This window comes from Loxodonta africana, chromosome 11 (assembly GCF_030014295.1).
Source record: "Loxodonta africana isolate mLoxAfr1 chromosome 11, mLoxAfr1.hap2, whole genome shotgun sequence".
Classification (NCBI taxonomy): Eukaryota; Metazoa; Chordata; class Mammalia; order Proboscidea; family Elephantidae; genus Loxodonta; species Loxodonta africana.
Window position 1 is genome coordinate 23,739,870 of NC_087352.1, and position 25,212 is coordinate 23,765,081.

The 25,212-nt window shown below is 42.7% G+C and overlaps 1 protein-coding gene across 12 annotated transcripts; it reads left to right on the top strand.

The window, feature by feature from the left end:
• LOC111749568 (putative killer cell immunoglobulin-like receptor like protein KIR3DP1) lies at window positions 1–24,669 on the top strand. Of its 12 annotated transcripts, none has more exons than XM_064293319.1 (11): window positions 1–97; window positions 2,598–2,884; window positions 13,388–13,547; window positions 13,776–13,832; window positions 14,866–15,147; window positions 15,984–16,283; window positions 18,048–18,347; window positions 19,950–20,000; window positions 21,986–22,108; window positions 22,540–22,598; window positions 22,709–24,668. In XM_064293319.1, the coding sequence occupies exons 3-11, from the start codon at window positions 13,514–13,516 to the stop codon at window positions 22,934–22,936; spliced, it is 1,434 nt and encodes a 477-aa protein (XP_064149389.1). In that variant the 5' UTR covers window positions 1–97; window positions 2,598–2,884; window positions 13,388–13,513; the 3' UTR covers window positions 22,937–24,668. The 12 variants fall into 12 exon arrangements, 11 of the variants coding, with proteins under 11 accessions (XP_064149389.1, XP_064149397.1, XP_064149396.1 ...); XM_064293320.1 differs by lacking the exon at window positions 1–97 and adding an exon at window positions 360–553 and having other exon boundaries at window positions 13,483–13,547; window positions 22,709–24,669; XM_064293318.1 differs by lacking the exon at window positions 1–97 and adding an exon at window positions 360–1,087.
• The last annotated feature ends 543 nt before the right edge of the window (window positions 24,670–25,212 follow it).

Here is a 25,212-nt window from a genome sequence, read left to right on the forward strand (position 1 = left end):
GTTACTGGGCCCTATGGCCATTATAATTTGTCTGCAGTGCTGGGTACCATTGGACTCAGGGCTGTGACTCCAACCCTCACTGCCCTTCTCTGTCTCGGTAAGCTTTGATAAAAAAGGAAGTGGTGAGGTCCCCCAACCAGGTCCTGGTGTCTTGGGAGACTCCAGGGACTCAGGAGGCTCAAGGAGAGGCTGAATCTCGGGGGTGGGGTGGGGTAGAGAAAGTACATAGCATCATGCATTTCTCACAAATTTGCCTAAAATCAAAGGAGGAAAACCACAGAATAACCTGATGCTCAGCCCCTGCGGTGTTGGAGAAAGGGTAAGAAGTACAGCCTAGTGATGAGGTGTGAGTGCTTGCTCTTCCTGTAAAAGGAAGAGGTTATCATCAGACTGATATTGTCAGTCTTTTATGAGGGCTTCTCAGCTCAGGCTGTTCCATAATGAGGAATCCTCTGTCCTCATGTGAATATTGTCCAGTTATCCGTGCTGCATGCAGGAGGCCTGGGCTGAGACACTGCCATGATCCCCAGGCTCATTTTCCTGCCTTTCCTTGGTGAGTGCTGCTTAGGAAACTTATGTAGGAAGTGGGAAAGGGAGAGCAATGTAAATACTGAGGTTCATAACCTGGGCCCCTCTCCTGGGACACTTCCTTCATATGTTCCTAGGGTCAGGTTGTCACAGAGGGATCTCTCATATGGCCACCTTTCCTTACCCCATACCCAACTCAGTGACTAGTGGTCAGGTGATTGAGCATCTCTGGATTACAGGGTAGCCATCCCTTACTAGGCATTATCATTCTCAAGACTTTTCCTGGATCCAAACATTTGTACCCAGAATGGTGAGTCTTTTCTCCATGTTTCTCCCAGACAGCTCTGAGTTGGACCGAAGGCACTATGAGAGAAGATTCAGGATCATTGGACTAATTTCAGTCCTCAGCTTGCACTGTCTCGACCTTACACTCTTCAATTTATTTTTTGTCCTTAACCTTTGTACCAATTTTTTTGGGGGGAGGGGGGCAGGAAATCTTTGTCCTGCCCTAGACAGAATCTAGAATTCCAGCCTTCTCCCATGAGTACAGTTGAATCAGGTAAGAATCTCCAGCTTTAATAATGCTGAAGGTAAATAGAGGTGTGGTCAATACTAAACATGTAGACACAGAGAACTAGGGAAATTTACCCAAATCCTATGTCTTGCCTGTGGATACTGAACCAGCAACCTTGAATGTCCTGTTTGTACTTTTCCATTTGCTGTTACCTGGTTGCTTCAAGGTCCCTCCTCTCTGGAGAGGTCTGTCACAGGGGAAGTACTCTTATTCAGGAGACAGACATGGAGTAAAATCCAGACTTCAACATTTGCGTTTCTGTGACTGTTTGTAAGTGATTTCCTGCATTTATCCCCAAGTTCCTCCTTTCTAAAAGGAGAACAGTTAATAGGGTGTTGCATCCATTAAGAAACAACTCTCGTAAAGCTCAGAGAACAACACTGTGTTCAGATTCTGCATCACTGTCTAAAAATAATAATTGCTAAATAAAATTTATTGAGGTTTTCCCATGTGTCAGGATGCATTCTCTGAGTATTGCAAATATTATTTCATTTTATGTTCACATCTCCTCTCTGAGGTATGTTTATTCCTTCATATCCCAAATATACTGAGCGCTTTTGTGCTCCATTATTGTTCCAAGTGGTGGGTCTCTGGCTTTGAATAACCAGAAAAGTCCCTGCCCTCTGTTAGAAGAAAAAGTAAAATCAACAAAACAGGTAATAAAATATATACTATATTCCAAGTCCAAGCTCACTGCCATCAAGTCAATTCTGACTTATAATGACCATATAGGACAGAATAGAACTAACTGACCCATAGGGTTTCCAAGGAGCAGTTGGTGGATTTGAACTGCCGACCTTTTGATTAGCAGCCTACCTCTTATCATTGGTTAATGCTAAACTATACCAAAACCAAACTAAGCCTGTTGTTGAGTTGATTTTGACCCATGGTGACTCCATGTATTACAGAGTAGAACTTCTCCATAGGGTTTTTATGGCTGTGATCTTTACAGGATTTCACTTGCTAATTCTTTTCAGAAGTAGACTGCGATGTCCTTCTTCCTAGTCTCTATTAGTCTGGAAGCTCAGTTGAAACCTGTCCTCCATGGGTGACCCTGATGGTATCCGAATACCGGTGGCATAGCTTCCAGCATCACAGCAACACACAAGCTCCCGCAGTATGACACACTTTCCCCCATGTGTCTGTCAGTTTGTCGTACTGTGGGGGTTTGCGTGTTGCTGTGATGCCGACTGTGGTCCAATCTCCCTTCAGAGATGAGGCTGGAGTCCCTGAGGAACTACATTTCATGTGGGACAGATATTCATTTCCCCTTTTGGACATAAGACTACTTTTGGTCCTGGGTCATTGGAAAATAAGAAAGGTGTTTTTGTTTTTTTATTTTGTTTTGTTTTTGTCCTTGTGATCCCTGTACAGTAGTAAAGGGTGAATGGATGAATTTCACCCTGGCTTCATCCTTTCTTCTCTCAGGTCAGACCATGGGAATGGTGGAGTAGAATGTGGCTCCCTAGAAATAACATGCTCTGTTCTCTTCAAGGAGTCTTCAAGTACACACTGTATCTGACTGTTCATCCAGGCCCCCAAGTGACCTCAGGAAGGAATGTGACCCTCCTTCATCACTCAGATCATCACTGTGACATCCTCCATCTGTACAAAGATGGAAGAAATACTTTCACCCAGAACTGTTTCCATCAGGATTGTAACATCTTTCTCATCTTCTCTGGGACTCTGGCCCATAGGGGGACCTACAGATGCTATGGTCTTCTCTACAACACCCCCTCCTCTGGTCACTGCCCAGCAAATCCCTTGACCTTTTGGTCATAGGTAAGTGCAGATCTGTTACTATCGCTTTCTCTCTGTGCTCCAGGAAGTCCCATGGGGTGTTTAAGATGGTTTCTTAGTCATCTAGTGCTGCTATAACAGAAACACCACAAGTGGATGGCTTTAACAAACAGGAAGTTTTTTTCTCACAGGCTAGGAGGCTAGAAATCTGAATTCTGTGCACCAGCTCTAGGGGGAGGCTTTCTCTCTCTGTTGGCCTTGGAGGAAGGTCTTTTGTCTCTTCAGCTTCTGCTTCCTGGTTCCTTGGAGATCTCCATGTGTCTTGACATCTATTGTATCCCATCTCTCCTCTGCTCACTTGTTTAATCTCTTTTGTATCTCAAAAGAGATTGACTCAAAATATACTCTACACTAATCCTGCCTCATTAACATAACAAAGACAATCCATTCTCAGATGAAATTATAACCACAGGCATAGAGTTCAGGATTTACAACACATATTTTGGAGGGACACAATTCAATTCATAATATTTCACCCTTTGGCCCCCAAAAGTTCATGACCTTGCCATATGCAAAACATATTCATCCCATCATATCATTTCAAAAGTCTTAAATCAACCCCAAGTCCAAAATCTCATTTTCTGAACCATCTAAATCAAATATGGGTGAGAGTTTATGCATAGTTCATCCTGGGGTAAAATTCCTTTTGATCTGTGAACCTGTAAAATTTAGAATACAAGTTATATGCTTCCGAAGTACAATGGTAGAGCAGGCACAAGGTAGATACCTCCCTTACAAATGGGAGAAATTGGAGGGAAAGAAGTGATAACAGTCACCAAGCAAGTCCAAAACCCAGCAGAACAAATTACATTAGCTCTCAAGGCTTGAAAACAATCCTCTATTCTCTGAGACCATCTGAGCAATGGCTCTGCCCTCCAGACTCTAGGTTTTGGCCATGCCCTCTAGATTCTGGGTGAAGATCCCTTGGCCCAGGCCTTTAGCTCCACCTTCTAAACCCACTGGGACAGCAACTCTGCTCCTCAGCTTTGGGTGGCCCCATTCTGCAAGTGACCTCACCCCCTCAGCCCCCGGCAGGCTCCATTATTCTGCCCCTTGGGCATTGCAGCTCTACCCCTTCAGCTTTGGGCAGTGATCCCATCCCCATGGCACACGTTAATAGCAACCCCACACTCTGGAACCAAGCTGGTGAAGAGCCAACTCAGAAACCTGAGAGGCTGTGGCCCAACTCTTTGAGATCCGGGAGACTCCGCCCCTTGAAACCGAGAATGCCCTGCTTCCCGTGCTCCTGCCAACAGTTCTACTGATCTCTAAGCTGCTTCAGGGATGCTCCTTTTCTTTTCTTGGAGAACAACAGAAGCAACTCCTTAAGCCTGTTTCCTGCCTGTAGAATTCCAAGAGATAGTGTTCTTTCCTTTCATTCTTTCTTTGTCCCCTTCAGTCTAAACTGATGGATTTTCTGCTGTGGTGGTTGGTTAGATTCATGAGTCATATGCTTAATCTTTTGAACAAAAGATTGTATAGATACATCTTTGGTTTGTACAACAGAATTTTCCAAATCTTTAAATTTTGTTTTCATTTTGCACAGTTAAGTCCACCTCTTTCCTCTAACATTTTACTGGAAGCAGCAAGGAGAAACTGTGCAGCCCGTTTAAGACCTTGCTTACAAATCTCCTCAACTAGACATACAAGTTCATCACTTACAAGCTCTGCCTTCCACCGAATATCTGATCATAATTCAGACAAGTGCTTTGCCACTGCATAAAAAACATCCCCCTTCCTCCATTGTCCAATCACACGTTCATCATTTTCTTTTAAAGCCTCACAAGAAGCACATTTATCGTCCAGATTTCTAGCAACATTCTGTGGCTGGTGCCATATGTATTCTCTAAGACAATAGAGAATTTCTCTATAGCCCCCCTCACTTCCTTCTGAGTCCTCACCAGAACTGTCTTTGACATCCATAATTCTGCCAACAGTCTCTTCAAGGTAATCGAGGATTTTATTATTGCTGCTGTTAGGTGTTGTCTAGTTGGTTTTGACTCCTACTGATCCTATGTACCATCCTCACAACCATTGCTATGTTTGAGCCCAATGATGCAGCCACTGTATCAGTCCATCTCATTGAGGGTCTTCCTCTTTTTCACTGACCCTCTACTTTATCAATCGTGATGTCCTTCTCCAAGGACTTGTCCATCCTGATAACATGTGCAAAATAGGCCAGATGAAGTCTCAGCACCCTTGCCTCTAAGGAGCATTCTGGCTGTACTTCTTCCAAGACAGACTTGTTCATTCTTCTGGCAGTCCATTGTGTATTCAATATTTTCCCCCAACACTATAATTCAAAGGCATCAAATCTTCTTCGATCTTCCTTATTCATTGTCCGACTTTGACATACATATGAAACAATTGAAAATACCACAGCTTAGATCAGGCACAACTTAGTCCTCAAAGTGACATTTTTGATTTTTAGCACTTTAAAGCAGTCTTTTGCAGCAGATTCCAAAATGAAAACCTGTTGTGGTTGAGTCAATTCCAGTTCTTAGTGACTCTGTAAGACAGAATAGAACTGCCCCATAGGGTTTCTAAGGAGCGACTGGTGGATTCAAACTGCCGACCTTTTGGTTGGCAGCCAAGCTCTTAATCACTGTGCCACTGGCGATCCTTGCATCAGATTAGGCACCTTAAAACTCTTCCAGTCTCCAACCTTACCCAATTCCAAAACCACTTTCACATTTTAGGTATCTGTTAGAGCAGCACTCCACTCTAGGTACCAAATATCTTAGGCTGCATTCTCTAGTGGAGTAAAACCAGTGAAGCATATATAGATATATATACAGAGAGAGAGAGAGATTTATTTCAAGGAAATGGACCACACAGTTGTGAAGGCTAACAAGTCCGAAATCTGTGGGTCAGGAGTGAGGCTGGAGGCTTCTCTTCACAAATGTGGTTGCGGGGGCTGATGAACCCAAAATTGGCAGGTCAGATGGCAGACTGCTGGCTCACCAGGTTGTAGGAGCTGGTGAATCCCCAAATCTGCAGGTTAAATTGTCAAATGGCAGGCTACTGGCTCACATTCCAAGAACCAGAGCTCAGAGGATGATGAGTTGGATGCAAGATTGTCAGATCACAAAAAACAAAAGATGATTACATAATATCGCCAAACCACTGAGAATCATAGCCTAGCCAAGTTGACACACATAACCTTAATCATCACAGTCCTCTAAGGGTCATCCTCAGGCACCCAAAGAATCAGGCCCACAATATGAACAGTAAAGGGGGCCTTTATTTTGGGTATTCATCATGATTGGAGGAGTCAATGGAAGTCATAGTCTTAAGCTGAGTTGGCTCAATCACTCTTGGGATCGAGACCATGACAAAATTTTATCCAACTCTGGGTCTTTATTCTCCATCTGTCAAAGGGTAGAATCCTATCCTGATTTCAACAGGCCCAATCAGTACAGAACTTCTGTGCCTGTGACTTCCCAGAGGTTTCAGAATGTGTCTGACCTGGGGCTTCAGTCCACTGTGAATATTTCCTGTCTCCACCAGCAACTATGGCCATTCTGTGGGAAGAAAGATGGAGGGAAGGAAAGGTACATGCAAGGGCTTTTGCCCCAATTTCCATAAGCACCAGTTTGTAAGCCTGGTAGAGGCATCTATGATGTTTTGGAGCAGTGAGGACTTGAAATCTAGTCTCATCTAGGGTTTGAAACTCAGCTCTGCTACCTCCCACAGCAGACTTCTCACATTCTTCCTCAATAAATTATCACTCACAGGCTCAGCCATCAACTAGTTTTGGGAGTGAAAAAAAGGAAAAGAAAAGTGAAAGGATCAGTTAGGAGCATTTTTGGTTCAAGCTGATGGAATAGGCTGTAGTCATCGAAGAGAAAGTAAGGCCAGGCTGAGTTTTGGGGAAGGAGGGACAGACATTTCCATGTATAACTTCCACTTTCTGAATCCAAGAGGCTCTAGAGTTTGTGTTTTAGCAGAAACATAGTCATATGAAAAGCACTTGGACACCTTCAGATGAAGCAAGGGGACTTCAGTTGTGTCAAACTCCAGTCTTCTTGGAGGGAATTTGGAGGCTCCTATGTCAGAAGTTTCCTTTTGGGGGAAATCTTCACAACTTTGGCATCTAAATCTTCACAGTCCTGCCTATCTAAGACACAACATCTGAGCTTCAGTAGCACTCATTACCCACCTTTGTCTTGGGGATTCACACAATTGACTACCTCATAAAAGTTGAAGTCATTGGCAAATTCTTTACTATAGAAAGCAAATCCAATCTGTTATAAAGCCTTGGTGACTCTACAACCCACACATATCTCCAAACTAACCATGACTGTTCATATTAATTCCACTAATCTGATACTGATACAAGTCCCACTAATCCAACACCAGGTCACTTCTTACACCAACTATGTGCATCTCGTCCTTTCACACATCTTTGTGAAATCTATTTTCCCCATTAAAGCCAAGTTATCTTTTTAATTTTGATTCATGCACTCTAGATAAAAAATACTGATACATGTACCAGAGATTATACAGAGACTAGAAAAGTTGCCCTCACATTAACAACAAAAAAAGAAAAGTAACAAGTTACCATTGAGTGGACTCCAACTCAAGGCGACCCCATGTGTGTCAGAGTTGAACTGGGCTCCACAGGTTTTCAATGGATGATTTTTCTTCCAAGGTGCCGCTGAATTGACAGAAACCTCCAAACTTTCAGTTAGCAGCCAAGCAAGTTAACCACTTTCACTACCCAGGGACTCCCACATTGCTGACAACTATTCCTTCCGTCTCAGTTCCTGTCCCCATTGGCAGCCAGTTATCTCTTGTGTAGGATTTTATCTCAGAAAATTAATAGAGAAATACTCAGGTTTATCATGCATACTCCATCAGTTTAATAAAAGATAGTCAGCAAGGCACACAAGTAAGACCTCACAATATTCATTTAGACCTGGAGAAACAGGATTAACAATTACAATGTTAATTCAATGGTTAGGGCCCACATCTTTAGCCTTCAGGTTTTTCCTTTAATGAGAGGTCTAGGGAGGAAGGCTTAACCACGACTCGAACTCCATGGAGGTCATAGATAGGGTCCAAGGTCAGCAGTGGTGGACAGAACCTCAGCTCTATCTCTGCCTTCTCTCAGTGAGTGAGCAGAAATTCAGGGCTTATATGTGAATTTGTCAACTTGGCTCCACACAACAAGGCCAGTGTAACATCAAAGACGGGTATGTTGTTTCTTTTCTCCAGGGTTAGAGAGTAGCCAAATGATGCATCTTCTCTTCAGAGGAAGTTGTTTAAATTTACGTTATGTTTTCTTGCATTCCGACATACTGGGTCAAAGTAAACGTAAAAGCCGTTTACATACTCCACATGCTTTTATGTTTCTATGTCTAAGTTCTGGTGGCATAGTGGTTAAGTGCTCGGTTGCTAACCAAAATATTGACAGTTCAAATCTACTAGCTGCTCCTTGAAACCCTAATGGGGTAGTTCTACTCTGTCCTAAAGGGTTGCTCTGAGTTGGAATCGACTTGATGGCACCTAACAACAACATGTCTAAGTTCAGAAATGTTCTAAATAACATTCTTATGATTTATAGGTTTCTGATGATTTATAGTTAATGTTAGAGAGACTCACAGAGGTAGACATATTTCTAATTCTAAGCTCGTATTACGACTACATATACATATGCATTTTTAAAGCATAATATTGATACTACACATAAAATTTTCATTATCTCATACCACTTTTTTTTAATTTTAATTTTTTTATTGAACTTTAGATGAAGGTTTAGAGAACAAACTAGTTTCTCATCAACAGTTAGTACACACACCGTTGTATGATATTGGTTAACAACCCCACGACATGTCAACACTCTCCCTTCTCAACCCTGGGTTCCCTATTACCAGCTTTCTTGTTCCCTCCTGCCTTCCAGTACCTGCCCCAGGGCTGGTGCACCCCTTTAGTCTTGATTTGTTGCATGGGCCCGTTCAATCTTTGGCTGAAGGGTGAACCTCTTGAGTGACCTCATTACTGAGCTGAAAGGGTACCTGGGGGCCATACTCTCAGGGTTTCTCCAGTCTCTGTCAAGCCAGGAAGTCTGGTCTTTCTTTTTGACTTAGAATTTTGTTCTACATTTTTCTCCAGCTCTGTCTGGGACCCTGTATTGTGATCCCTGTCAGAGCAGTCAGTAGTGGTAGCCGGGCACCATCTAGCTGTACCGGACTCAGTCGGGTAGAGGTCGTGGAAGATGTGGTCCATTAGTCCTTTGGATTAATCTTTCCCTTATGTCTTTAGTTTTCTTCATTATTCCTTGTTCCTGAAGGGGTGAGACCAGTGGAGTATCACAGGCTTTTAAGACCCCAGACGCTACTCACCAACGTAGAATGTAGAATATATTCTTTATAAACTCTGTTATGCCAATTAAGCTGTGTTCCCTGAGACCATGGTCCCCACAGCCCTCAGCCCAGCAATTCGGTCCCTCAGGGAGTTTGGATGTATCTATGGAGCTACCATAGCCTTGCCTTGTACAGGTTGTGCTGGCTTCTCCAGTATTGTGTACTGTCTTACCCTTCACCAAAATTACTACTTATCTATTGTTTGTTAAGTGTTTTTCCATCCCCACCCTTCCCCTCCCTCATAACCATTAAATATTGTTTCTTTTTGTATGTAAATGTTTTCATAAGTTTTTATAGTAGTGGTCTTATACAATATTTGTCCTTTTATGACTGACTTGTTTCACTCAGCATAATGTCCTCCAGATGCATCCAGGTTATGAAATGCTTCACAGATTCATCATTGTACTTTAGCTTTGCGTAACACTCCATTGTGTGTCTGTACCACTGTTTGTTTATCCATTCTTCTGTTGATGGGCATCTACGTTGTTTCCATTCATACCACTTTTTCAGTTCCTCATTGTCAGTACCTTTTGACACCCTTAGGATTCTTTCTATATTTCTATATTAAGTAATGCCTAGGCATTACTTAATACAGGTTTTTACGAAAGATATTTTGAGGATGTAATATTTTAGGTCAGAGACGAGCAATGCAAAGAAACTCATCCTATGAGTATCAAGAAAAATAAAATTACATGGAGAAGGAGCATGGAGAGGGAAAAGAAATTTTGGTATCAGGAAATACAGAAAGAATCCTAAGGGCGTTATGAGGGAGGGGAAGAGTGGGGATGGGAAAACACTTAACAGACAATAGATAAGTGGTAATTTTGGTGAAGGGTAAGGCAGTACACAATACTGGGGAAGCCAGCACCCCCTTCCTGGAAACCCTGGTGGCTTAGAGGTTAAGTGCTACAGCTGCTAAACAAAGGGTCGGCAGTTTGAATACGCGGGGCGCTCTTTGGAAACTCTATGGGGCAGTTCTACTCTGTCCTATAAGGTCGCTGTGAGTCAGAATCGACTCGATGGCACTGGGCTTGGTTTTTTTTTTTTTTGATTTTACCACCTTCCTAGTGTTCCCTCATATTACTTTTATAAAACTAACACAGCCTATTAGATACCTTTAAGAATCTGTATTGTTGTCGCTTTATCTATCTAAACATTGTTTTTAATCATTTATCTGTCTTTGCCTGTTTCTTATCCATCTCCTCAACTAGACTGTAAGTGAATTATCAATGGGAGGTTATGGTAATTGTAGTATTCCTTGCAGCTAGAAAATATAAGTGGTGTGTTATAGATATTTCACCCTTAATTGTTAAAAGAAGGAACTCATAGATGGAAGAATAAAAAGTGAAGTATCAATTTACTAGGCTGACCCAGAGAAAGAAGGGAAATGGCTCAAATAGAGCAAAACAAAGGCAGCCCAGCACTCCCTCGCCAGGGTCCTGACTCTCAGGACAAGCTGAAGCCCTAAATGGTCACCTTTGGATTCTGTACTGACAAATGATGAGATACCAAACGTGTTGCAACTGAGTCAATTTCAACTCACAGCAACCTTATAGGACAGGGTAGAGCTGCCCCACAAGGCTTCCAAAGAGCAGCTGGTGGATTTGAACTGCTGACCTTTTGGTTAGTAGCCAAGCTCTTATGTAAGGGCCCTCAAATAAATAGAATTGACTTAATTATAATTGTTGTTATTAGTTAGTTGCCATCTAGTCAATTCTGACTCATGGAGACCTATGCGTGCAGAGTAGAGCTGCTCCATAGGGCTTTCAAGACTGTGATCTTTCAGAAGTAGATCTCCAAGCTTGTCTTCAAGGCATCTCTGGGTGGGTTCAAACCGCCAACCTTTCAGCTAGCAGTTGAACACACAACCGTTTGTGTCACTCAGTGACTCCTTAATTAATGGGCTATAAAACACACAATTGATTCCTGCTTGCAAGGCCCCTTTAAATGTATCTAATTAATTTTTTTTTTTTTTAAGTAACACTCCTCAAAATATTTCTGGGGATTCAAAAAATTTTTAGATGATGTGGGGCCTTCTGGAACCAGTTCGTGAAGGCAATACTTGCCATTCATTTCAAATGACATTTTAAATTACGCATTACATTTATCGTTATTGTGGTTAAGCTACGTGTTACGAATGGAGATTTAAAAATTGGGCATATAATCCAGGAATAAGCCTCCCAATTTTATGTTCTACAACAGCATTTTTACAGAGAACAGTACTCAATTAGAATCCTTAACAAAAAATTAACATTTAAATTTAACAGTTTTGTTAAATCTTTTGAAATTTATAAGACATTTGACCCTCACTTTCAAGACTCACAACTATTGATATTGTCGGTACTCCAATTACCATTGTTATCCCTTCTCTGTATACTCTGACCTCTTTTCTATTTATTATGCCATGGTTTGTTCTTATCAGACCAGAATATAGTTACTTCCTTTATACTGAACTTTATGCTAATTAAAAATAGCGTTGGATTAAAAATAGTTAACACTTTTTCTTTTTTTTGCCTCACCAAGTTGTATAAACACTGTTACACTATCTTCTTGGCAAGAAACCCACAAACACCTTCAAGTGCATTCAACCAAAGTCCGTAATCACAAGTTCTTTCTATTTAAAAAATGTTCCGTAATTTCAGACAGGTATTTGCTTAATGTCTTTGTTTGGGGAAAGCTTTCCACGATTGATATCTTGAACTGTCTGGATTCCACTTTTAATTCAATAAACGTATAACACAGGTTTATGAATCACAATACTCCATTTTATTTGTTGAGTTATTCTCTTTTGAATAAAAGTAATGATCTTATATGTTCAATAGTTGCTTAAAGTATAAAAACAAATCATAGTGTTGATCTTCTAATAGCTCCTCTTAAAGCGTAATTATTTAATTTAATATTAACAACTAACTTATCCTCTCCCTTAGCCAATCGAATCTTATCTGGGGCGTGGGAAAAATAGCAGAGCCTGACAGTAGCTGGTGGAGAAAATGGTACTATCAATCAGGGACAGATTACCCAGGCTTACTTGTGCTTACTTACTAATCTGTAGTGAATAATTTCACATTACGTTCCATACAACACATGTGAAACTGTTCACAGTGAAACACCTGTGAAATTGTTCACTACAGCTTAGTAAGTAAGCACAAGTAAGCCTGTGTTTCCCTTGCTTACTTACTTACTGGGTAATCCACCCCTGTCCGAGAATGTAAATTTGAAAAGAGGCTTTGATTCTGTAGGAAGGTGCTGTGGGATTGAGAGAGAGACAAATGCCAGCCATACCGAGAAGTAAAATCTCTGATGTGGTGAAAAAATTGTTCACTACAGATAATCTATTGGATAGATTGGATAATCTGCCCCACTATCAATATAGACAGAATGTGTTATTATCTAGTTGATTTGAATTTGGATGTGACCTATACTCCAGTAATTCTTTTGTTGTAAGTTGCCCTCAATTCACCTGTGACTCACGGAGACTATGCATGACAGAACGAAACATTGCCAGGCCCTCCACCATCTTCATGATGTTTGAGTTCATTGTAGCAGCCGCTGTCTCAATCCTTCTCACTGAAGGTTTGCCTCGTTTTCATTGTCCCTCCACTTTACCCAACATGATGATCTTTTCTAGCAATTGACCATTCTGATGATGTGTCCAAAGTAAGCAAGATGAAGTCTCTTCATCTTTGCTTCTAAGGAGCATTCTGGCTGTACTTCCTCCAAGATTCATTTGTTCATTCTTCTGGAAATCCACCGTGTAGTCAATATTCTTTGCCGACACAATTCAAATGCATCAATTCTACTACTGTCTTCTTTTCTTGTTGTCTAGCTTGCACATGCATATGAGGTGATCGAAACAACCATGGCTTGGGTCAGGTGTGCCTTAGTCATCAAAGTGACAACTTTACTTTTTAAAACATTAGAGAGGTCTTTTACAGCAGCTTCCTCCAATGCGATATGTCCAGCAATTTTACCTCTGGGTATATAAAAAAAGTATATACCAAGGGGGATATTCATTACATATAATTTTTTCAGTCATTAGGTAAGGGCTGTTATAAAAAAAATAAATAAAACCATGAAAATAGTCTGAAAATTATTCCACACCCCTTGTCATATGTAGGGTGAGAAGAAGCTGGTCATCTTTGTGTGTGGTGGATAAACTGTGGTAGTGAGGCCATGCCCTCAACATCCTGTTGATTTATCACCTTTACTCAGCTCCTGTATCCTGTACAACAGAAGAAGAGCCATGGACCCTAAATTCATCAGCCTCCTGTGTCTTGGTAAGTCTTAGAAGGGAAGGGAGAAAAGGGTTATGATAGAAAACCCTGGTCTGAAGACCTGGCCTCTCCCCAGCACAGGGATGGAGGTGGGATCCCATAGGAAGCTGAGTTCATCAATCGCCCAAGCCCAGTCCCATCTGTCAAGGCCTGTATCCCAGACAGGGCACAGTCACTGGGAGGTGGGATTCATATGAGGGCAAATCAACTCTTATGTGGTTTTCCCTCCAGGATTCTGTCTGGTCCAGAGGATCTGGGCACAAGTGGGTGAGTCCTCCCTATTTCCAGGTGTGTGTTGGCCAAACACAAAAGTTCTCTCAGGCAAGAGTGGGGAGCACAGGAGTGTGGGCTGATGCTGATAATTCAGGCAGGGCTTTGTGATGAATCCTCTGGGAGAGCAAGAAGAGGGATCTCTGGAAACCCTAGACTGTGACTTTGTTCTAGAGACTCTCCTTTGCTCTAGAGACTCAACTCTTTTGGAAGCACCCAGGGAGGGTCTCTGTGGACAGGTTAGAATAATCTCCTTAATTAGGGAAGGACCCAACGCTGGGCCTTGTGAGGGCCAGGGGTTAACTTGGATTCGAAAGCCTGCCCATGACAGCTGAGCTAAAGGGTATTCCTGCTGTCACCATCTGAGAAGGATCTGCTCAGCAAGCAATGACATCTGACTTTGTGGCGCATTTGGATGTAGCAGAATTCTTAAGAAATAATTTCATGCTTTGTCTTATATTGTTGTTTTATATCGGTTGAATCAGATAGATGTTGCCCCCCCCACACTTGGTTTTTGTTTTTATTTTTTGGTATATATATATATAAACCCTCAAAAAGCCCTTGCGACTCAGTGGTTGAGCACATGGCTGCCTACTGCAAGGTCAGTTGTTCAAACCCATGGGAGAAAGATTTGGGAGTCTGATTCTGTAAATATTACAACCTTCGAAACCCTTTGGGGCAGTTCTACTCTACCCCACAGTTCCTTTGAGTCAGGATCGACTTGATGGCTACAGGTATATATATAATAGTCAAACAAGGGATATATATTATGCATGCAGGCTGTTATTGTTACAGGAAATTGTTTTCAGGAGAACCTTTGATTACCATTTTCTCAGCACTAAGTAAAATTGTTGTTCTGAGAAGACCTGTCATGTCCATGACGGGGAGAGCTGTGTCCCTGGCCCACCACCACATATTCCTGGGCATCATGGGCTTCAGTGTGGGCTAGAAGCTTTTGGAGAATGTGAAAGAGAAGAAGCCCCCTGAGGACAGTGAGGGCAGGGACAACTCCACATTTTCCTCTCTAATGCTGTGCCTCCTTCTCCGCCAGGGTGTCGTGACAAGCCTAAACTCTCAGCCTGGCCGGGCCCTGTGATTCCTCTACGAGGGAAAGTGACTCTTCAGTGTCACTCTTGCTTTGACTTTGTCAAATTCAAAGTAGTAAAAAAACGTGGGACCCCCATCCCTAAGCTCCAGAATAGACTTTTCAAAAACAGCCTCACCATGAGCCCTGTGACTGCAGCACATGCGGGGACCTACAAATGCTCTGTATATTACAGAAACACCCTTGCATGGTCAGCATACAGTGACCCCCTGGAGATCCTGATCACAGGTAGGAGAAGTCCAGACCAGCCCATGTCCACCCTGTATCCCAGACAGTCTTATTCAGAGTCCAGATCCCAGTGGCACCCAGAGAGTTACTGCAGAAATCCTTGTTGGGACCTAACCATAGAAAGGCACTAAGAATTTAAATAGAAGTTATTTAGTAAACGGAATTGAGTGCCAAAGTGTAGGAAGACACTAATAAAGAAGAGAATCAATATAGGGATTAACAAGAGCAGGTTGTTGCTGCCACTTACGAGCAGCGTGGACACAGACAGGAGCAACGGCACTAGATCCCAGGACCAGCATCCCCATTACTGAGGTTGTAACCCCATCTTAAACAGTTGGAGCCTTAGAGAAGACACAGCCCCTTCAGGAGATGCCTACTGAGGCAAAAGCTGGGGAATGGATTGGTAAACACCCTCGTCCCTCTCCACTCCTCCCTTCTGATCTCCTGCCAGTTTTCCCTATCATTCTATGGGATGTGCAGAGCTCTCAAGGAATGCCAGGAAATGCATCTTGTAGCGGCACCTCTGCTCCATCTCACTATACAGAGCAGGAAGAGGAAATATGGGGAATGGCTTTCACAGCCAAGGTTCAAGAACCAGTACAGACAAGGATGGGGACTTCCAGCCGGGAAGGAGAGAAATGTAGACAAAGGACAGGCAAGGGGACTACAGGTAATGGAAGAATGTGAGCCAGTGGCATGGAGAACAATGCATAGAGAACATGCAAAGAAACAGGTACAGGAAGGCTTAGGCTTTGTGTGTGAAAGAGGAAGAACTCCTCACCTGCAGGTTTCAGGTTTGAATGACTCATTTAAACTCACATTCTCTTTGCTTCTAGGTGTATTCACAAAACCCTCCATCTGGGCATACCCAAGTCCTCTTGTGAATTCAGGGGGATATGTGATCCTGCACTGTCGCTCAGAAGTACTGTTTGGTAAATTTATCTTACACAAGGAGGGGGACTCACAGCTTTCCCAGCAGATTAGTAAGAGGCTCCATAATGGGAACGCTGGGGCTAACTTCTCTATGGAACCTATGATACCTGTCCATGCGGGGACCTACAGATGCTATGGTTCTCACAGTCACTCCCCCTATGAGTGGTCAGCCCCCAGTGACCCCCTAGAGCTCACAGTTACAGGTAAGTGTGGTCCATTCAGTTCCTGGTCTTTGTGTGATGGGTACCTCAGGGGTGATGTGGTTGTTCAGTGCATCATCAGTACAGCGGAGATACAGGAAGACAAACAAAGAGACACACACACAAAAAAGAAGGAACTCCCCCACCCAAAAAAAAAAAACACCATTGACATTGAGTCAGTTCCTACTCAAAGGAGTTGCATAGGATCGAGTAAAACTGTCCCATAAGGTTTTCAATGCTGTAATCTTTAAGGAAGCAGACCGCCACATCTTTCTGCCCTGGATTGGCAGGTGGTTCAAACCCCTGACCTTTCCATTAGCAGCCAAGAGCTAAATCGCTGCCCCACTAGGGCTTCTTCAGAGGGGAAAAAGTGTTTTATGAAACAGAAAACTTGTTATGAGCCAAACAGAAACAACACAGACAATGACAAGGAGGCAGATAGAGAGTGTGAAAGAGGGAGAGATTCAGATGCATAGGCAGAGGGATGGGGTTCATCTCCCCAGTTCAGGCACCATTGACATTTGAGAGAGGTGGTGTCTCACTTTAACACTACTGCCCCCTTCCTCTGCCATGAGAACAAGATGACACACCCTACATCCCCTGCCAGCTAGGCCCCTCCCTGGAAGATCTGCCTAGGGAGTGTGACCCTGGGATTCAGCTCAGCAACATGGTTTAACAGGGGACATGGTCACTTCCAATCTTCTACCACCAGGAGGTCAATTCCAAGTCCTGAAGTTGCAGGGCCATGCTAGCCTTTCACTGTAGTATCAGCCTATAGGGATATCCTGGATTCTACATTCTAGCACTTTTCACTCTATGGGTGTCTTAGTTATCTAGTGCTGCTATAACAGAAATACCACAAGTAGGTGGCTTTAACAAACAGAAATGTATTTTATCACAGTTAAAAAACACAAAAACCCATTGCCATCAAGTCGATTCCAGAAGCAGATTGCCACATCTTTCTGCTGCTGAGCGGCTAGAGGGTTCAAACATCCTACATGAGCCAATTAGCATCTGAGCGCTTACCCACTGCACCACCAGGGTTCTTAGAGGTCTGACACAATCAGGAAACCTCTAGGGGAAGGCTCCGTCTTTTTCTGTCTGCTCTGGGGAAAGGTCTTAGTCTCTTTCCAGCTTCCATTCCTAGGTTCCTTGGCCATCAGGTGGTGTATACCTTCTCCCATTTGTGCTGGCTTGCTTGTTTAGTCTGCTGTTTTATATTTCACAACAGACTGATTTAAGACGCACACTACACTAATACTGTCTCATTAATATAAAAAAGAGAACCAATTCCCAAATAGGATTATAACCAAAGGTATAGAGGTTAGAATTTACAATACAAATTTTGGGGAAACACAATTTAATCCATATTAATGGGTTCAGGGAACAATGAGACTCATGGCCTCATGGTTCCAGGTGAGGGAGTTAGGCCACCACCATGTTCTCTGAGGTTTATAATGGTTCTACTTAGTTCCATTATTCAAAAGAACCCCATATCTCATATGGTTTCTAGGGGCAGTAAGCCACAGAGACACAGCCAGGAAGCAATAGAGAATCAAGCATAAAAGGTGCACATTCACACACATACACACACACAAACACACAGAGAATCAGTCAGGATCATAGAGGTAAAAATGAGATGTAGAGAGGACAAGAAGACATGGAGTCTTCACTCCCCAAAATGGGGACAGATAATCTTTTGTTCATGTCCTAATGATAGTGTGAGCAAGGCTGGTGCTCTAAAACTAAGGTCTCTTTTTCTTCCAGGTATGTACAAGAAACCTTCTCTCTTGGCTCAGCCAAGCCATGTGGTGATGTCAGGGGAGAATGTGACCTTGCACTGCCGCTCAGAGAGCTCATTTGACGGGTACCATCTGTCCAAGGATGGGAAGACCCATGAGTCCTGGCTCCCTGGAGTACAAAGTCACGATGGTGCATTCCAGGGTGACTTCCCTCTGGGCCCTGTGAGCCCAGCCCATGGTGGGACCTACAGATGCTATGGTTCCTTCCATCGATCTCCCTATGAGTGGTCATACCCAAGTGATCCTCTGCACCTTTTGGTCACAGGTAAGGAGCCCTATACCTGTACCATGTCTTGTGACTCACACTAAATGATAAAACTCTATCTGACGGGCATCCTGCTGGTAACAGAGTTGATCTTAGGGACTGCGCAGAGTAAGAAATATCAAGAAATACAGAGAGGAAAAGACAGGCTGAGCATGAGAGTGGTGTCAGGGTGTAGAATGACAGGGCATTTCTAAAGTCTTCCTCCAATGTGGAGACCCAAATTAGGGTTCTAGGCACCCAGATTTATGAAGGAGTCATTTCAGACCCCAAAACAAAACAAACAAAAAAAAAACCTCAACACATTGCCATCGAGTTGATTCTGACTCATCCCAACCCTGTAGGACAGAGTAGACCTGCTCTATAGGATTTCAAAGCTGTAATCTTTACGGAAGCAGGCTGCCACATCTTTCTCCCACAGAGCAGGTAGTGGGTTCAAATTACTGACCTTGGGTTGGCAGCTTAGTGCTTTAACCACTGGTCCACCAGGGCTCCGTGTTGCAGACCCAGGAGGAGGAAATACTAGACTCAGGTTAGGGGGATGAGATCAGTCCATCCCCATTATCCATTTCCCAGAATCCTCTCCTGACCTTTCACGCACAGACAGCGATTTCCCAAGGAGGAAGCATAGATATCATGCTTCCTAGGGGAAGACAATGTGTTTTGATTATGGACATCTTTCATCCCAGGCATCTACTATTCCCTCTCTAGATGTTGACATCTATATTAGTTTCCTACTGCTGCTGTAACAAACTGTCACAAACTTAGTGATCTGATTAAAAAAGAACATACAAAATTAATACCTTATAATTCTGTAAGTCAGAAGTCCGACACGGGTATCACTGGGCTAAGATTGAGGGTCAGCAGGACTGCATTTCTTTCAGGAGGCTCTAGGGGAGGATCTGTTTCCTTCTGTTTTCCAGGCACCTGCATTCTTTGGCTCATGATTCCTCCCTCCATCTTCAAAGATAACAACATTGCACCTCTCTGACACTTCTTTAGTATTCACAACTCCCTCTGTTTATAGCCAGTAAAAGTTCTCACTTTTTAAGAACTTATGATTAGAATGTGCCCCACCCCCCACTCCCCCCCAACCCCGCAACGCCAAGATAATCCAGGAAATTTTTTCCATTCTCAAGGTCCTTGATTTTAATCATCTCTGAAAAGTCTCTTTAGTCATAGAAGGGTAACATATTTACAATTTCTGGGGACTGGGACATAGACATACTGAAAAACCATAAAGCCAAAACCATTGCGCTCAAGTCAATTCTGACTCATAGCGACCCTATATGAGAGAGCAGAACTGCCCCATAGGGTTTCCAAGGAGCAGCTGGTGAATTCGAACTGCCAATCTGTTCGTTAACAGCCGTAACTCTTAACCACTGCTTCACCAGGGCTTCATATCTGGAGGTCATTATTGTGCCTATCACAACGTCTGAGGGAGGGAATCATCTCCCTGAATATTCTGGGAGAGGGAGCCCAGGACCTCCAACAGCCCTGTTATGGATGACAGAGTGAGGGTGGGTGGAGGACCAACATTCTACTGAAAAAAAGGTCATACTTCAGTAAGTAGGACACTTGCACCCTCTCTGTTTTATTTCCTAGGAACCTCTACAAGTACTTGCCTGTCACCCACAGAACCAAGCACCAAAACAGGTGAGCAAAAGAGACTTCTTAGTTTACTTCATGGATCTTTAGGGAGACAGAAGTCTCATGATCCATTTTTGGTTTTGCCACTTCTCACCTCTGTGACCTTGAGCTGGTCACCTCCCTTTTCTGATCCCCAGATTCTCCCTCACCTTTTGAAACCGTGGCCAGGATGGAAATCAGTAAAGCCTTTTAGTCTGTGATGCTCTGGGACCAAAGTTTCCTCTAAATGGGAGGTCAGAGTGAACCTGGCTTCCTGTCCAGGAATAATGACTACCCTGTCTCAGTCGGGGTCTGTGAGTATGAGAAAATGTGGGAACAGCAGGGATTTAAGGGAACACTGTGGATGTATTGTCTACCTGTCAGTGTTCTATGTGCTGAATAGGAAACAGTTAAGAAGAAAAAGCCCTGATTTTCATGAAATTCATGTTCCAGGAGTGTATGGAGAAAGAAGGGGGAATTAACAACTGATTGAATTACAAAATGTAAATGTTCTGCATAGACTTATAATAAGATGAAGTGAAAGAAATAAAACAATGCCAACCAATACAGAAAACTTCAGTGGATAATTTAGAGCGGTTGGTAGAGAAGACTGCACTGAGAGGGTAACATTGTGATCTTCATGATCAAGAGAACTACTCTTGACAAGTCTGGTGGAAGACTATTTACCACAGATGGAACAGATAGTGCAGTGAACCCAATGAGGCAATGAGCTGATGTGTTCCAACACTGTGCCCTGATGTGTGGTATATGAGAAAGAGTGGAGACAGGTAGACCAAAGCCAAATTATACAAAAGTTTAGAAGCAACGATAAAGAGCTTAGGTTTTACACTGACAGATGTGAAGTCATGTGAGTCCATTAAAATTTTTAATCAGGAAAGTCTCATGATCTGTGTGATATCTTAGAGATAACACTTTGGCAGATGTGAACAGAATTTATTTGAGGATATAGGGAGCATGAGTGGAAGCCAGGAGCCTGGCGGGAGACTATGGCAGCTATTTTTGAGAAAATTCATGGGACTTAGACATGAAAGGTGGTGGTGGAGAAGGATTTCAGTTGGTGGATTCAGAACATCTTCAAAGCAGACTCATTAGAAGGGAGATAAGAACCTAGTTCAGGTGTTTCCCAGATAGAAACCTTGGGCATACTCATTTCCCTCTGAGCCTCCCATTCACTGCTTGGAAACTCATATTTGGGCTGGCAGAAGAAGGAAAGGACTAGGCAGGGAGCCTAGTGAGGGAGCATGGTACAGTCCTTGAAATACAAAAACTTTGGCATCAGACTCTTGGGATCAAATAATGGTTCTCCTAATTTAGTCGCTAAACTCACTAAACCTCAATTTTATTGACCAGAACATTAGGCTAAAGCCACCTCCCTCCCACACTTAGTCTAAAAAAAACTTGAACTCACAAATATGAAAGCCCCACTTACCCCAAAGATAGGCCTGGCAGAGAGTGTTCAGCAGATGCTAGACTACTTTGCTCACTCCCCTTCCATCTCCGAATGCCATTACCTACCCCACTTCAGTTATCTCTGGGAGGGGGGGTGTCAAGATTCTTCAGAGTGAGTTCAGAATCTCAGTCACCTGGACTAGGGGCATCCTCAGCCTCTGTCCACCTCCTTCTCAATTCCCAGAATGTGCAAATGTGGTGTGGTGAGGAGGTACAATGAGAAAGGTTGTTCAGATATAGTCGGTGCAGGTGGTATCCATTTAATTCAAACTCTGTAATGCCTTGCCTCATGGGGCAACACAAAAAAAGGAACATTAGAACCTAGCAGACCTGGCTTCAGAATTCCACTTACTGGCTCTTTGATTGGGTAACTGATTTCGCTTCTCTTGGATTTGTTTGTACATGTTGGAAAATGGATAAATAAATTGGTCTGGTTTAGAGTCGTTGTGAGAGTTTAAGAAACTAATGTAATGAGCCCAGTATAAACGGGCACGAAGTATGTGATAAATAAATAGACGTTGCTATCGGTTTCTTATTGACAGATTCACATTTTCCTCACGGACACCCCAGACAGCTGGACATCCTCATTGGACTCTCAGTGGTCTCCATATGCATTGTCATTTTCTTCCTTGCTCTTGTTTGTCACTGGTGCTCTACCAAAAGTAGTAAGTCTAAAGACAGAAACAGAGAAGGAAGGTATGATTGGGGCACAAAGATGTGTGTTCACTTCCTACAGGTTAAGCTGTGGTTCTTTGTGGAGGCCTTCCAAAGACAGCTCTGAGTCCCTTGCCCCTTCTCTATCTGGTTAACAACCGCTTCTTCTCCACTATCTCTTTCTTAACTTTAGAAAAGTCACTAGCCTGTAGGAGGTAATGATATATAAGAGTAGAAGTAGGATGGGAGTAATGGGATTGGAAGAGGATCCTGGTGCAGTCAACGTGGACCTGGGCTTGTTGATGGGGTGGTACTTTTAAGTGAGTAGGGTAGACTGAATGAGTAACCAGGGCACACCAGTGCTTCTTTCTGGCCTCGGTGTCCCCATCTCTGAAGTGACAGTATGGAAAAGCTCTCCCACAAGTCTTGAATTCATTTCCAGCCACAGATGCTTCTATTACGGACAGAGAGCCAAAGGAAGACCAAACGATGGATGATGAGGTGAGTTCTCTCCAACCCAACCTTCCACATCTTTAGCTCCTCCAAGTAACCAAAGACCCCAACTTCAGTTATTAAGTCCCATTCCTTATTGTTCACCTTCCTTTTTTCAGTACCTTACAGCAGAAGAACCAGAGGAGGCGATTTACGCCCAGTTGAACCACTGGACCCTCACACAGAGAAGAGTCACATCCACTTCCCTGAGTCCCAAATATTCATCACTTGAGCCCAGTATCTTCATGGGATGCTCTGAACACCAAGCCCAGACTCAGGCCAGACCTTGTCCCCAGGTCCTGTGCACACAGAGCATTACCAAGCAAGAACCTGTATCATATTCCTAGGAGGAGTTCATTCATGGACACTCTTCCTTCTCAAACACAGCCTGACAGCTCCAAGATGACAACAGTGGCGTCTAGAGACTTGTAGGTTCATCTTTAAAATCCTAGTATCCCTTAGTAAACACCCAGATATTCTAGGAAACCTCCAGTGTAACTATCCAGCCATTTCAGAGCTTTTACTATCCTTACCCTAGCATTCTAAGAATTTAACCACAATTATCCCACTTCTTCTGAAGTTCTTTTGAAATAATTCTAGAATCTTAACACATTTACTCAGCTCATGAAAGCTTAAATTATTCAACTTAATTTTAAGTAATCAAAGTATGTTTTACATCTGTGATTTCCAACATGGTAGACAGTAGCCATTTGTGTCTAAATTGATTAAAACTAAATATTCAGTTTCTCAGTTGCACCAGTCACATTTCAAGTTTTCAAAAGTCACATGTTGCTAGTGGGTACTGTATTGCTGTATTGCACAGCACAAAATATAGAACATTTCCATTATCACAGAGGGTTCTATTGAACATCGCTGATCTAGACTGATGACCAAACATGAAGATGTATGGTCCATAGTCTCATGGAGCTGGATCTGATTCACAGGTAATGGCAGTATGTAATGTTTATGCATGAGAGATGGGGGCAGTGTTGGTTCAGTGGGAGAATTCTCACCTTCCATGCAGGAGAAAAGACCTGGGTTCAATTCCCAGCCAACGCACCTCAAGCACAGCCACCACCCCTCTGTCAGTGGAGGCTTGTGCATTCCTAGGGTGCTGAACAGGCTTAAGCAGAGCTTCCAGACTAAGATGGGTACTGGGAAGAAAAGCCTGGCAACCTACTTCAGACAAATCAGCCCACGAATACCCTGTGGATCACAATGATCTATCCCCAACTGATCATGGGAACGGGGCAGGAACTGGCAATATTTCATTTCATTGTGTTTGGGATTGCCATGAGTTGGGGCTGACTCAATGGAAGCTAACAACAACGTGTGCAAGAGGGTCATATCAAATTGGATGTGAGTACCAATTAGAATCTCTTCTAGCATGACTTATCAACTCTCCTCCTCATGGCAATTTCTGCTGGAGAGATTTCTACACAGCACTGATGTGAGAATGTCATGTTCCAAGGGATCTATAGACAGGATAATTGATATAACAGAAGTATCCACACAATGGATTACTTATATTTAGCTATTAAAAATATATATATATATATTAATACATAAAAAAGTGGATAAATTAAAAAACGTATCAGAGTGAAATAAACCTTACATAAAAAAGGACATAATGCATGATTCTAATTAAATTGGAAACAGTTGAAACTAATCTATGATGAAATATCAGTATAACATTTGCCTTAGGATGGTGGGGGCAGTAGTGGTCTGAAAAGGGGCATGAGTGGACTATTTGGAGTCATGATAATGTTCTATATCTTGATAGATGTTTTAGTTTCTCATGTGAATGTATTTGTGAAAATTCATCAAAAACTGCAATTAAGGAGTGTGCATTTCATAACATGTAAGTTGTATCTCTTAACAATATGTAAGCATATAACGAACTTTCATTGTTGATATGCATGCTGACGTGTTTAGAGGATAATGTATAGGTGCCAGCAACTTATACTGAAATACGCTTAAAATAAGATAGTTTGCTGCATGGAGGATAATGGTTCATATATAATAAAGCACATATAGTAAAATACCAATCAATTCTTCATACTTCTTTCTCCTGGATTCACAATTTCTACAATATAAACATTATCCTCCCCCCGGGTCATCTAAAGCAGAGAATGGAAGTTATCTTCAATTCTCTACTTATTCATCGTCTCACAACCAATATTTGTCAGACAATTTTACTTCCTGCAAGCCTGTTAAATCCACCTCTTGGTTCCATTGCCATCTTCCTTACCCCACCTTTCAAACCCTCAACGTTTGTTGCCTGTGTCAACCTATCAGCCTCCTTGAAGTCCCGTTTCCTATTCGAGTGTATCCATCTGCATTATCCCTGGAGAGTTTGTTCTCACATCCATCAATCACTCTTTTCCTTCTCTGCTGAAAATCTTTCCATTGATCTTTAATTTTTTTTTTCTCAAGGTGAAGTCCAAGCTTCCCATTCAGATTTTCAAGGCTCTTCATTATTAAGCCAACCTAACTCTCCTAGCCTCATTTTTGACTGAATACCCTCTTGCTCTGATTATCAGTTGGCTATTGCTGGCGCAGTGGTTAAGACCTTGGCTGCTAACCAAAACGCCAGCAGTTCGAATCCACCAGCCACTCCTTG

What these genes read in the sequence shown, in the direction of transcription:
- LOC111749568 (XM_064293319.1), top strand. Translation starts at nt 13,514, where the DNA reads ATGGACCCTAAATTCATCAGCCTCCTGTGTCTTG. An exon ending in CATCAGCCTCCTGTGTCTTG is followed by an intron (nt 13,548 to 13,775) that starts GTAAGTCTTAGA and finishes TTTTCCCTCCAG; the next exon opens with GATTCTGTCTGGTCCAGAGG. An exon ending in CCTGGAGATCCTGATCACAG is followed by an intron (nt 15,148 to 15,983) that starts GTAGGAGAAGTC and finishes CTTTGCTTCTAG; the next exon opens with GTGTATTCACAAAACCCTCC.